This window comes from Myotis myotis, unplaced genomic scaffold, assembly GCF_014108235.1.
Source record: "Myotis myotis isolate mMyoMyo1 unplaced genomic scaffold, mMyoMyo1.p scaffold_m19_p_3, whole genome shotgun sequence".
Lineage (NCBI taxonomy): Eukaryota > Metazoa > Chordata > Mammalia > Chiroptera > Vespertilionidae > Myotis > Myotis myotis.
This window is the reverse complement of record NW_023416335.1, coordinates 207,752,834-207,766,170: the sequence shown is the minus strand read 5'-3', so window position 1 is coordinate 207,766,170 and position 13,337 is coordinate 207,752,834. Positions and strand designations below refer to the sequence as shown.

Sequence of the window (13,337 nt, the reverse complement as noted above, 5' to 3'; positions counted from 1 at the left end):
GGGGATGAGCGAGGAGCAGCCACCAGGAAGGCGAGCCGTCTCCGGGGAGGGGCCTACCCTGGAGCAGAAGCTCAGGGGACAGACAGACCTCAGCGCCAGGGCCTGAGAGGTCAGGGCTGTGGCTGCAGCCCCGGGTCTGTCCCAAGTGCACTCCCCGCGGCATGCTGGCTCCGTGGCTGTGGCTGATTCCCTGGTTTCCAGCTGGTGGTCCCACCGCAGGTGCCACTGATATGACAAAGGTTGGGCTTGGCACTCAGCTGTGTCTGGGCAACGGGCCCGAAGGCTGCCCTGACTCACCAAACACAGACACACACACACACACACACACACACACACACACTCAGCAGATGACAAGCAGGAATCTCCTATGTTCTCCAGACACACCCTCAAGTTCCTGTCTGAGTGGCAGGAAGCAGAGGACGTCCTACTCCCAGGCGGGTTTCCAAGAAACTCATCATCAAATCAGTTCCTCATCATCCAATCAGCTCCTTGGGTTCCTGGACTCTGGCAAGAGCCCCCACTTCTCTTCCTGGAAGCCATTGACCAAGACGCAGTCACTCTGGGAAAGCCGACGAGTGGGTAGAAGACACGTGGTCTCACATGACAAGAGGGGTCCCCACTCTCTGCGCTGTCACATGCGGGTCCAGGCAGACCTGACCCCCAGCTCCCAGGGCCCCGTCGCCTGAGGCACGCAGGCTCGGAGCTTTCTCCCTGATACGGGGGCCCTGAGACCTTGGAGAGGGTAGCTCACAGCTGAGGACACGGCTGAGCCCTGGGCTCCCCACCTCAGCCTGTCCTCCTGCCGGAAGGCCACCTGCGGGAAGGCAGACCTGGGCCTCATGCAGAGCAGCCTCTTGCCCGGGCAGTGTGGCTCAGCGGTTGAGCATCGACCTATGAAGCAGGAGTTCCCAGTCAATTCCCCGTCAGGGCACATGCCCGGGTTGTGGGCTCGATCCCCAACGAGAGGGGTGCAGGAGAAGCCGATCAATGATTCTCTCTCATCATTGATGTTTCTAAGTTTCTCTCCCTCTCCCTTCCTCTCTGAAATCAATAAAAAATATTACAAAGAAACATACAACAACGTGTCTTCTGATTTGATGAGGAGGAGCTGATTTATTGATGATGAAGTTCTTGCAAACCAGCCTGGGAGTGGGGACGTCCTCTGCCGCCTGCCACTCAGACGGAGGCCGGTGGGTGTGTCTGGAGAAACTAGGAGATTCCTGCGTGACATCAGCTTGCGTATGTGTGTGTGTGTGTGTGTGTGTGTGTGTGTGTGTGTCTGTGTCTGGTGAGTCAGGGCAGCATTTTGGCCCGTTGCCCAAGCGCAGCTGTGTGCCAAGACTGGCCTTTGTCGTATCTGTGGCTCCTGCAGTGGAACCACCAGCTGGAAGCAAGGGAATTAGCCACAGCCACGGAGCCAGCATGCCGTGGGGAGTGCGCTGGGGACAGACCCGGGGCTGCGCTGGGCATGTCCCCTGGGAGGGAACTTGGGGCCGGCACAGGGTGGTCTGAAAGGAGCCGGATGGACAGTCAGGGGGACAGAGGGGCATCCTCTCGGGGACAAACCCTACCAGCTGGGGCTCAGGTCACACTTGAGTCTGGAACACAAAGTCCCCAAGCTCCTCGCGGCTGGGGGTGGAGAGGATGAGCGGTGCCCCTTCCTGAGGCGGGCACACCCTGCATCCTCTGCTCCCAGGCCATCCTGGCCGCCCTGCTGGGAGCCTCTCTGTTCTCCTCTGTGTGATGGGCGGACAAAGGCCCCGAGTCCAGTTCCTTCCATTCAGGGTGGCTCCTAAGGGGAGCTCAGCTCAGGGTGGCCCCGCCCTGCCCTTCCTCTCAGGGCAGAGTCTCCCTCCTGGCTCAGCCCCGCAGGTCCCTGCACTGGGCCCGGCCATGCCCTGCACTGGCGGCCGCGGGAGAGTCAGGGATGGGCACCCGGGGCCTGTCCTGTGGGGGCACCGTGTCCCGTGCCCGGACCATCCTCAGGTGGGAGCACCTGTCCTCTCACCTGTGCTCTCGCCTCCTGCCTGGCTGTGCCGTGCTGCCCAGGGTGACCCCACCTCCTGGGACCTCATTGGCCAAAGGTCAGTTCAGGGAAAGCCTTTGTCAGAACAGAGAAATCAAAACCTAACTTGCCTCTGAGGACATAGGATGAGACATTTGCGCAAAAATGTTCCCTATTCTATGACGCCATGTGGGTGGCATGAGTGGCCTGAGTTTAGGGAAGGGGTGGGGTGAAGCAGGGCCGGCTCAGCAGTTTCCAGGTGCCTCGATGGCATATAAGGCACCTCAATCCTTGAAAGCAGCACAGGAGGAGGACGGGCCGTGACCAGCAGAGAAGGTGAAGGAGCTGAGACATGGAGGACAACCCAGCACCAACTGGCATCAATAAAAAAATCTTAAAAAGAAACGTACAACAACGTGCCTTCTGATTTGATGATGAGGAGCTGATTCGATGATGGGGTTCTGGCAAACCAGCCTGGGAGTGGGGACATCCTCTGCCTCCTGCCACTCAGACGGATGCCTGTGGGTGTGTCTGGAGAACCTAGGAGATTCCTGCTTGTCATCTTTCTGCTCTGCACTGATTTTTCTTTGTTAAATGGCATTTAAATATATAAAATAAATATCAAAATCTATTCTTTCTGCTCTGTACTGAGGCCCTTGGACAGTGATGGCGAACCTATGACACGCGTGTCAGAGGTGACACATGAACTCATTTTTTTTGGTTGGTTTTTCTTTGCTTAATGGCATTTAAATATATAAAATAAATATCAAAAATATAAGTCTTTGTTTTACTATGGTTGCAAATATCAACCTTGGGGCTCAGCTGCCTCCTGGAGCAGCCCTGCCTCTGAGCTCCTCCTCCTGGCTCCCTGAGGGACTTGCTTTCTCCCCAGGGGACCCCCTGCTTCTCCCGTTTCTCTTGATGGCCCTTCTATGTCCAGGACCCCTCAGCTGATCCCAAGCTGGCCAGTCTTACCCGCCTCCCCTAAGCCCCCAGCTAGACTCTGGGAGTCACCCTTGAGGGTCCCTGTTTCTCCTCTCCCTCCGTCTCCCATGAAATCTATTCTTTCTGCTCTGCACTGAGGCCCTTGGACAGTGATGGTGAACCAATGTCACCATCAACTCATTTTTTTGGGTTGATTTTTCTTTGTTAAATGGCATTTAAATATATAAAATAAATATCAAAAATATAAGTCTTTGTTTTACTATGCTTGCAAATTTCAAAAAATTTCTATATGTGACACGGTACGAGAATTAAGTTAGGGTTTTTCAAAATGCTGACATGCTGAGTTCAAACGATTGGTCATCACTGCCCCAGGAGGTCACGTTCAGATTTATGTTTTGGTTTTTGTAAAGGACACGATTGTTTTCATGATGAGAAGGGAAATGTGCTGAGCTATCTGAGAAGACTAGTTTGGCATCTCTTTTCCCGATGGGGCCACCCTTTCCCCCAATGCACCATGAGGCTCAGGTTAACCCAGAAGAGCAGAGGAAAGAGCGCCCCTGGGCAGCACCTGGCAGGGCTGGGTCAGCGGGACGAGGGCAGGACGGTGATGCCAGGAGAGGCCCCGTCAGAGCTCTGAGCCCCTGCCCTGCTCCCGGGGGGACCCTGACAAAGGGACTGGGATGACTCCCCAGGAGCCCACGAAGGGGTCAGAGAGGGAGGTTAGGTGGCCCCAGCTAAGTGAGTGGGCACCTGTCCTCTGCGGGTCTAGCCGGGATGTAGGTGCAGAGGAGAGGAGAACGGGGTGATCCCCAGAGGAGCCCCATGACTTGGGTTCCTACTGCCTGTGCCCACAGACCCCTTGATAGATGGAACCACCTTCGAGGTCAACTTCAGTCATAACTGGGAGAAAAAAACACACCTGTGCTACGAGGTGGAGGTCCGGGAGGAGGACACCTGGGTCCCAGTGGAGGAGCTCCAGGGCTTCCTGCGCAACCAGGTGAGCGAGCACAGCAGGCAGGGCCCCGGGGCACTCGGGGAGAAGGTTCCATGCCCGCGGGGTGTCCTCTGAGCAATGTCCCTGGGCCCCCAGCTGCTGTGGCGTTGCCCAGAGGCAGGGAGGAGGGACTCTGCTGTGATTGGCAGCTTGGAGCCCCACATCAGAAAACAGTCACAGTGTCCCAGGGCCTGGGCCCACCAGCCCAGGGTCAGCCCAGCCTCCAGGGTCAGCCTGTCCCTCCTGCTGTGCCTCTGAGGAGGGGTCAGGCCAGAGGCAAAGGCCCCTGGACAAAGGGGCCATTCTCCCCTAGCCCCGACCTGGGCCGGCTCTGGCCAGAGAGCAGAGCTCCCCCTTGGTGCTCCCTCCAGTCACTCCTGGGAGAGCCTGGCAGGGTGCTGTCCCCACAAGAGCATTGCCAGCTGCACGGAGCCCAGGACGCCTCCTGGGTCCCCAGGTACCATCCTCTGCCACCGGGGCTCTGCGCCAGCTCCGTGGGCATGACTTCTTCCTCCTCCCTGAGCCCCTGGTTGAAAATCCTTCCCTGTGCGGGTGGCCTATCTCCATAATCCTGGGAGCCCAGCAGCAACGTTCATCCCGTGTCTCCCCACCTCTGCCTCGGTGCCCTCACCCCTTCTTCCCGCAGAGTGTGCCACCCTTGGGCGCAGCACAGGGAAAGCCCAGAGTAGAAGCGTGTGGAGGGTGTTGGTGCACAGGCGGAAGCTGGAGGTGGGGGAGCAGAGGGAGAGCTCCTCTGCCTGGAGGAAGCACCCACCCCTGTGGCATCTGGCCCAGGACCTTGGCGCTCAGCTGCCACCTCCCTCTGTCCTTAGCTATTTATTTATTTATATTTAGGTTACTTACTTATTTATTTATTTACTTATTTAAAAGACTTTTATTGATTCCAGAGATGAAGGGAGAGAGATAGAATCATCAGTGATGAGAAAGAATCATTGGTTGGCTGTTGCCTCCTGCACTTCCCCTACAGTGAATTAAGCCTCAACCAGGGCCTGGGCCTTGACCAGGAATGGAACTGGTGGCCTCTTTGTTGATGGGTCGCGGCTCAACACACTTAGTCACACCGGCTGCGGTGCCCTCCTCTCTTTGTCTCCCTGCAGGGGCTGACTAGGGGCAGCTCCTGAATGCATAGGCTTTGGGCACAAAATAGAGGCTCTCTGGGAACTCTGTACCAAGGTGAATCACATGGAGTCCAGGTCTGTTTTCTCAGTGGTTAGAGCATCAGCCTGCACAGCCAGGGGCCAGGGGTAGGATTCCAGGTCAAGGGCACATATCTCAGTTACAGCTTTGATTCTTGGCCCCGGGTCATGGAGTGTGGGGTAGGCAACCAGTGTATGTGTCTCTCCCACATTGATATTTCTCTCTCTCTCTCTCTCTCTCTGCCCCGTCCTCCATCCCTCCACCCTTTCTCTTAAGATCAATGGAAAAAAATCTCCCCAGGTGTGGATTTGGGAAAAGAACCATATTTAATGGAAAACTTTAAAAAATCAAAACTAATGGTGAATGAAACATCAACAGGTTAAGTGAAGACTGATCAGTTACAGAGCCATGGGAGCCATGGTTTGCTGATGTAGGAAAGTCCTCACTGCTGATGTGCCCTTTGTAAATGCTGATATTATGTGATTCATGAGTCGCCTTCCCTTTGACCGTGTAGATCCTGCATTGAAATAGCGTTCATCCTGACGCTGAGCTGTGCCCCTTCAGTCCTGTGCTGGAGGCCAGTGCCTCACCTGCCTCTGGCTGGTGCCACCCTCCCCTGTTCACAGGAAGTGACAGGTCCCTCCTCTCCCCCATCTGTGCTCAGGGTGCTGACACACACTGGGAACGCAGTCATGCAGAGTTGTGCTTCCTGGATCAGGTCCTTTTTTGGAACCTGGATGGATGGAAGAAGTACAGACTCACCTGCTATATCTCCTGGAGCCCCTGCCCTGTCTGTGCTCTGGAGCTGGTTTAATTCCTGCGCAAGAACAGCCACGTGAGGCTGTGCATCTTCGCTGCTCACATCTACACCTTTGTCAGTGGACATGAGGATGGGCTGAGCAAGCTGTGGGACGCTGGGGCCCAACCGGCCATCATGACCCACGATGGTCAACAGGGACTCCTGAGGGTGTGAGGTGGGCAGGCAGAGAGGCTGGGAAATGGCTACACAGAGGGGGCAGGAGGAGAATCCAGGTGGGGAAGCCTGTCAGCTGCCTGCAGGGGGGCTGCTGGGTCTGGAGAGGATGGAGTCCCCTGGAGGAGAGAATTCAGGGGAGAGAGGGGGTCATGGGGAGGGGGAGGTGGGTCGCTGTGCCATCAGGACCCAGGTCCTTCCTGGTAGAAGGGGACGGGCTGCCTCAGATCCCAGTGGAAGAAAGAATTTGAGGGATGAGCTCAGTGTCTTGGGAGGAGAGAGAAAGGGGGCAGGGAGACCATGATGGGGAGGGTGTGTCCCTAGAGTCAGAGACCTGGGCCCTCCCTGCTCTAGAAGGAGCTCACCTTTCCCTCCTGGTTCCCATAGAGCTCCAGCACTGCTGGGAAAAAATCATGGACAACCAGGGCCAGCCATTCAGGCCCTGTCCTACCCTGGTAGAACACATTGGAAGCGAATCTCAGGAGCTGAAGGACATTCTCAGGGTGCGGTTCCTCCCTCCTGCTCTTCCCCCTCCCCCTTCCACTTCTCTCCCTGGGCCTGTCTCTCCCCCTGGGTCATCTGCTCCCTCCTGGGCCCCAGCTCCAACCCTCCCCTCAGGTCTCAGGAGTCCCTCTGTTTTCTCCCCTCCTGCGCCCCCATCCCTCCCCTCCCGTGACTACCCCAGACTCTGCTCTGTTCACCTTCCCACCTGTTTCACTCTCTGCTTCCTCCCCCTCCTCCTTCTCGATCCAGAATCAGGGAATCTGAAGAACAGACTCAACCTCTCTAAACTGTCAGGGGTCTTCTGGTGAACGACGCATAAAACACTTTCTTCAAGAAATGAAAGCGCATCACGTGCCGCCATCCCCAACTTGATCCACGAATCCAGTAAAAAGCAATAAATGAGCTCATAAAGAATTTTTTTTAAATCTGACTGATTTACTTTTCAATTAAAATCAATGGAAGATGGCGGCATAGGTAAACACCAGAGATTGCTGCCTTGCACATCCACTTTAAAAATACAACTAAAAGACGGAACGGACATCACCCAGAACCACAGGAAGGCTAGCTGAGGGGAAATTCTACAACTAGAAGGAAAGAGAAAAGCATACCAAGACTCAGAGGAGGCGCAGTGGGGAAGTAAAATACAAAGGTGCAGATGTGCGTGCGAAGCGGGCTGGTGGCTGAGGGCATGGTCTGTTTCAATTGGGGGGGAGTCTCAGGCTCTGAACTCCAGTTCCTGGTGAGTCTCTGGGGACCCAGACTCAAACGGGAGAAGTGGGACTGTCTGGCATCGGTCGGAACTCGAGGGCAACTTTCTCTCCGAGGTTTGCAGTGGTTGCTGGGACACTGAGAGGCAGAGCCTCTGGGAACTGGACTGAGAGCAGCCATAACTGCTTGCTCCGCCCGCCCTGTTGATCCCCTGGGACCCGCCCCGCCCAAGCCCTGCACAGAGGCATTTGCCAGATAGCCTCAGGCAAAGGCTAGATTAGCACCTCCCTAGAGGACAGAAGTTCTCCTACTGCAGACACAGCTGATTCTCACAGCCAGTTGGCCTGGAGGTCAAATCCCCCCCAGTATTAACTACAACAATCAAGGCTTAACTACAACAAGACTGCGCACAAAGACCACAAGGGGGTGCACCAAGAAAGCATAAAAAATGCGGAGACAAAGAAACAGAACACAAATGACAGAAATGGAGGATATAGAGTTCAAAACCACACTTTTAAGGTCTCTCAAGAACTGTCTAGAAGCCGCCGATAAATTTAGTAAGGCCGCGCGCACTCGGAGAGCTGCCGGGGAAGCCCAGCGCGCCCGCCGCGTCCTGCCGCGTCTGTCTTCGCGGGTCGCCGCTCGCCTTCGCGGTGCCATGACCACCGAGCAAATAGTTCTCCAGGGCCCGGGGCCATGGGGTTTCCGCCTCATGGGGGGCAAGGACTTCGAGCAGCCTCTCGCCATTTCCCGGGTTACTCCCGGAAGCAAGGCTGCTATAGCTAATTTATGTATTGGAGATATAATTACAGCCATCAATGGGGAAAATACCAGCAATATGACGCACTTGGAAGCTCAGAACAAAATCAAGGGCTGTGTAGACAACATGACTCTCACAGTATCCAGATCTGAACATAAAGTCTGGTCTCCTCTCGTGACAGAGGAAGGGAAACGTCATCCGTACAAGATGAACTTAGCCTCTGAACCGCAAGAGGTCCTGCACATAGGAAGTGCCCACAACCGGAGCGCCATGCCCTTCACCGCCTCACCTGCCTCCGGCTCTGCCCCCAGGGTCATCACAAACCAGTACAACAACCCCTCCGGCCTCTACTCCTCTGAAAACATCTCCAACTTCAACAGCGCTTTGGAGGCAAAGACGGCAGCCGGTGGGCCAGAGACGAACGGCAGAGGCTTAGAGCATTCTCAGTCTCCAAGCGGACTCGTCATCGACAAAGAATCCGAAGTTTACAAGATGCTTCAGGAGAAACAGGAGTTAAATGAGCCCCCGAAACAGTCCACTTCATTCCTGGTGTTGCAGGAGATCCTGGAATCCGAGGAGAAAGGGGATCCCAACAAGCCCTCGGGATTCAGAAGTGTTAAAGCTCCGGTCACCAAAGTGGCTGCATCGATTGGAAATGCCCAGAAGTTGCCCATGTGTGACAAATGTGGCACCGGCATCGTCGGCGTGTTCGTGAAGCTGCGGGACCACCACCGCCACCCTGAGTGTTACGTGTGCACCGACTGTGGCACAAACCTGAAGCAGAAGGGCCATTTCTTTGTGGAAGATCAAATCTACTGTGAAAAGCACGCCCGAGAGCGGGTCACCCCACCGGAAGGCTACGACGTGGTTACTGTGTTCCCCAAGTGAACCAGCAGATCTGCACCGAACACTACTCTCCCGCCAGCCCTGTCGCGCCTCGTCCCTGCCCCGCCCTCTCCTCTCTCGGAGGTCCCTGCGCCCTGTGGTTTGATCCTGCTCATTAAACATGGCGTCCCCGCCTGTGCCAGCTGGCCCCCACCGCCCAGTGATGCTGCCTTCACAGTACGCGGAAGAGCGTTTTGTTCAGTGTCCCCTGCCAGCATCCTCTCTTCACCTCAGTTCGTCTGCTGCAGACGGACAGCAGCCCAGTCGGAAGCAGACCGAATTGACTGTGTCTGCCGTTGGTTTTGTTTTTACTCAATAAATGTATGGACTCTAAAAAAAAAAAAAAAAAAAAAAAAAATTAGTAAGGCTCTCGAAAAGACTGGTGAGACCGCTGATAAATATAGTGAGATCCTCAAGAAATCTAATGAGACCCTCAATGTTGTGATAAAGTACCAACTAGAAATTAAGCATACACTGACTGAAATAAAGAATATTATACAGACTCCCAACAGCAGACCAGAGAAGCGCAAGAATCAAGTCAAAGATTTGAAATACGAAGAAGCAAAAAATACCCAACCGGAAAAGCAAAATGAAAAAAGAATCCAAAAATACGAAGATAGTGTAAGGAGCCTCTGGGACAACTTCACGTGTACCAACATCCAAATTATAGGGGTGCCAGAAGATGAGAGAGAGCAAGATATTGAAACCTACTTGAAGAAATAATGACAGAAAACTTCCCCTACCTGGTGAAAGAAATAGACTTACAAGTACAGGAAGTGCAGAGAACCCCAAACAAAAGGAATCCAAAGAGGACCACACCAAGACACATCATAATTAAAATGCCAAGAGCAAAAGATAAAGAGAGAATCTTAAAAGCAGCAAGAGAAAGAAACTCAGTTACCTACAAGGGAGTACCCATACGACTGTCAGCTGATTTCTCAACAGAAACTTTGCAGGCCAGAAGGGAGTGGCAAGAAATATTCAAAGTGATGAATGCCAAGAACCTACAACCAAGATTACTTTATCCAGCAAAGCTATCATTCAGAATTGAAGGTCAGATAAAGAGCTTCACAGATAAGGAAAAGCTAAAGGAGTTCATCACCACCAAACCAGCATTATATGAAATGCTGAAAGGTATCCTTTAAGAAGAGGAAGAAGAAGAAAAAGGTAAAGATACAAATTATGAACAACAAATACTCATCTATCAACAAGCGAATTTAAGAATCAAGTGAATAAATAATCTGATGAACAGAATGAACTGGTGATTATAATAGAATCAGGGACACAGAAAGGGAATGGACTGACTATTCTTGGGGGGGAAAGGGGTGTGGGAGATGCGGAAGAGACTGGACAAAAATCGTGCACCAATGGATGAGGACAGTGGGTGGGGAGTGAGGGCGGAGGGTGCGGTGGGAACTGGGAGGAGGGGAGTTATGGGAGGAAAAAAGAGGAACAAATGTAATAATCTGAACAATAAAGATTTAATTTTAAAAAATCAATGATGTGTTCTAAATACACACCAGTAACATTCTATTCATTACTATCAGAATTATTTTTATATTTAGAAAATTAATTATTTACATTGATTTGAAGTCCAAAGCAATAACATGAAAGATTAAGAACCTTCCACACAATGCTTTTTCCTCTGTAAGTGTTTCATGAAGTCCAAATAGTTCAATAAACACCTGCAGAAGTGCAAGTGCCTTTCTCTTCTGTAGGTATCTCATAGGGGGGCAGTGGTCACACTAATTTCCACTGATCACGTAAAGTCAGTAATATTTATAGGAGCAGAGGCTCAAACCCAAAAGCCTAAACGCATCGACCAAGGATGTGCGGAGAGTAGTGCTGTGTTGAAACGACAGCCCATGCAATAGGAGAAGAGAAAGGCTCAGGGTCACTATTGGGAAGAGCAATTGAAGTTGACATTGGCTGAGGGGAGGGCAGGGGATTACTGCGTCCTCAGGCCTTTCCAATTCCACTCCCTGGAGAGGACGCTGGAGGGAGGGGCTTCCCTGCAGACAGGATCCCTCTGCTCTTCCCAGGACCTGGCCACGCAGGATGCAGTGCAGGCAGCGGCTGTCTGTCTTGCCGTGTCTCTGTGGAGCCTGAATCATGCTGAGCGAGCCCCTGGCAGCAGGCATCCTGCACACGGCCTTACAGGCAACGAAGGCTCCAGGTCTCTCACCACAGGCCTCTGCTCACATGTCTGGACCCCCCTGTCACAACCTCACACAGGACTGTGAGGGACTGAGACTGAGTCCTTTAGTGAGAGACATTGGAGGGATAGAGAATAAGGATGTCATGATGCTCATGGACAAAGCAGTAGGAGGGGGCTGAGTCAGGAGGACACAGAGCCAGAGGGAAGACTTGATAGACAAAGTGACCTGAGGAGATGGAAGGAAAGGACAGGAGAGGGGTGGTGGGGTGGGGTGGGGTGGGGCTGGGCAGGGTGGGGTGGTGTAGGGTGGGGTGGCGTGGGGTGGGGTGGGGCAAAGCAGGGCTGGGGGCCAATGTTGGGAGACAAGGGGCAGGAATGAGATCAAGGACAGAAGGCTGGGCTGTCAGGGGACTGTGGCCGCCATGGAGGGGCTGAAAGTCAGCTTGTTTCCCAGGACAAGACCTGTGGGAGGAGGAGGACAGTGTGGGCCTGGCTCAGCTGCTCCTTTGATGCTGTTAAAACCGGGCCCCCACCCCACACCCCCAACTCAGCTCTGGGGGTTGTCTCCTCAGCTGGTCTCCTCCAAGCCTCAGATGGCGGCCACCTCCACATCTGAAAGTCGGGCCTGATGCTTCCAGCTCCCTCCCTGCCGTTTCCTGACCCCATTCCCTCAGAAGGGAGAGGATGAAGGAGAGTTGTTTGTTTGTTTGTTTGTTTTTTGAGACAGATCCTGCCACAGGTTTATTTGTACAAACAGCACAGGAGGGCACCAGGGCCACGCAGACAGCAGCCCAGGGGCCCCCCAGACCTTCCGTCCTCACGTCGGCAGACAGAGGCCTCTACTGTGGAGCCTTCGTGGGGCCTGGGCACCTTTGGGAGCCTGAGCTGTGGCCGCACCCGCAGCCTGGGTCTTGGTTTTCACCTTGGCTTTGGCCTTCGGCCGGCAGAGCCTGAGCCCCTTGGCAATGTGGGCACGAGCACGTTTCCCAAGCTTGGAGTTAGTGATGTAGGCAGGTCCACTGAGTTTGCGGCTGCCGCCCTTTGGGATACTGGGCCTGGGCTCCTTGGGCTTGACCGGGGCCTTGAAGGCCTCAGCGCCTGTGCTCATGGCCTTGGCGTCGTTGGCCTGCATCTTGTCAGGCTCTTCTTGTTGTGCTTCTTGGCAAAGCGCATGTTCCTGAGAAGCTTCAGGTCCTTGTGGAATGTGTGCCTCTTTTCTTGAATAAGAAGGAATTAGCTGCTGGTGGTGAGGAAAATACGGCCTTTGAGATCATCAGAACCTGAGTTTGAGCCCTAGACTCAGCACAGAGAGCAACGGGGTATCACCCAGGAGGCTTGCCTCGATGAGCCTGATTGTTGACTGGGGAATTTGTGATAAATATCCCCTAAGGATGAAATTTAAAAATCTAAAGTCAAACAGCTGACACCGTTGACTCTCAAATGTTAGCCCCTTTGTCCTCTTTCAGGGCAGGGATGAAAACAAAATTTATTGCAAGTACCTCGTCCAGGCTCTTTCTCTCAAAATCAACATTTTTATCAATTCAACCAACACTTATTGACAACTACCATGTACACTGGCAAGAAGTTCAGTCTTTTGACTTCATTATCATCCATAAACTTATCATCAGAGGGAAATGGTGGGCTCGTGTGCTTCCCAACTTCCCAGAGGTCTTGGTGACTGTAAAACTTGGTAAATAATGTTCACAAGAACAGGTCCCATTTTCTTCTCTCTGAAAATGTCAAGTCAGTAGGTTCTCCAAAGAACTCGGCACGTTTTCCTCTCCTCTCTCTGTCGCTCATATTCTGGTTCACTTGATTCCCAACTCCTGGGAGGGGCTGAACAGCACCACTGCCCCCATGGAAAATGGAATGGCAGTGCAATAGAGACCAGCAAGTACGGTTCAGCACCATGGACAGCGCCAGGCGGGCGCCTCCTGGCCAGAACAGGTGAGTCCTATTAGCCCTCGGCCTTACTGCCCTACACAAGACTCAGTCCGACGGAAGAGCCGTCCTGCCTCTCTAGGTTTGGTTCCCGGAGTAACTGGAGTGACTGGATCTACACCAGAGCTATGAGCTATTGCAACCCTCCCCTCAGAGCTGGAAGAAGGGTCTGAAAACCAAAAAATACCCAGGAACACTTTCCATTTGGGTCCATGCATGGAAAAATGGGAGCTTCGGCTGTCCATTTCTGGGGTAAGCAGATGTAAAGGGACTGGGCATTTGTGGGTTTTCCTACGAGCAATTTCT

General features: G+C 53.4%; 2 protein-coding genes and 1 pseudogene across 2 annotated transcripts; 2 read left to right on the top strand and 1 right to left on the bottom strand.

The window, feature by feature from the left end:
* Positions 1-1,927: 1,927 nt before the first annotated feature.
* LOC118650760 (DNA dC->dU-editing enzyme APOBEC-3G-like) lies at positions 1,928-6,843 on the top strand. Its single transcript, XM_036299055.1, is given in 5 exon segments — positions 1,928-2,084; positions 3,805-3,947; positions 5,767-6,049; positions 6,463-6,578; positions 6,829-6,843. Coding segments are annotated over 5 exon segments (714 nt in total).
* A 1,053-nt stretch (positions 6,844-7,896) lies between these two features.
* LOC118651729 (PDZ and LIM domain protein 1-like) lies at positions 7,897-9,254 on the top strand. The gene has a single exon (XM_036301199.1). It carries the CDS (start codon positions 7,946-7,948, stop codon positions 8,933-8,935), a length of 990 nt encoding a protein of 329 aa, XP_036157092.1. The 5' UTR covers positions 7,897-7,945; the 3' UTR covers positions 8,936-9,254.
* A 2,559-nt stretch (positions 9,255-11,813) lies between these two features.
* Positions 11,814-13,001, bottom strand: LOC118650759 (annotated as a pseudogene).
* Between the last annotated feature and the right edge of the window lie 336 nt (positions 13,002-13,337).

Bases quoted from the DNA above. Each gene is read 5' to 3' on its own strand.
- LOC118651729 (XM_036301199.1), top strand. From the start codon at position 7,946: ATGACCACCGAGCAAATAGTTCTCCAGGGCCCGGGGCCATGGGGTTTC.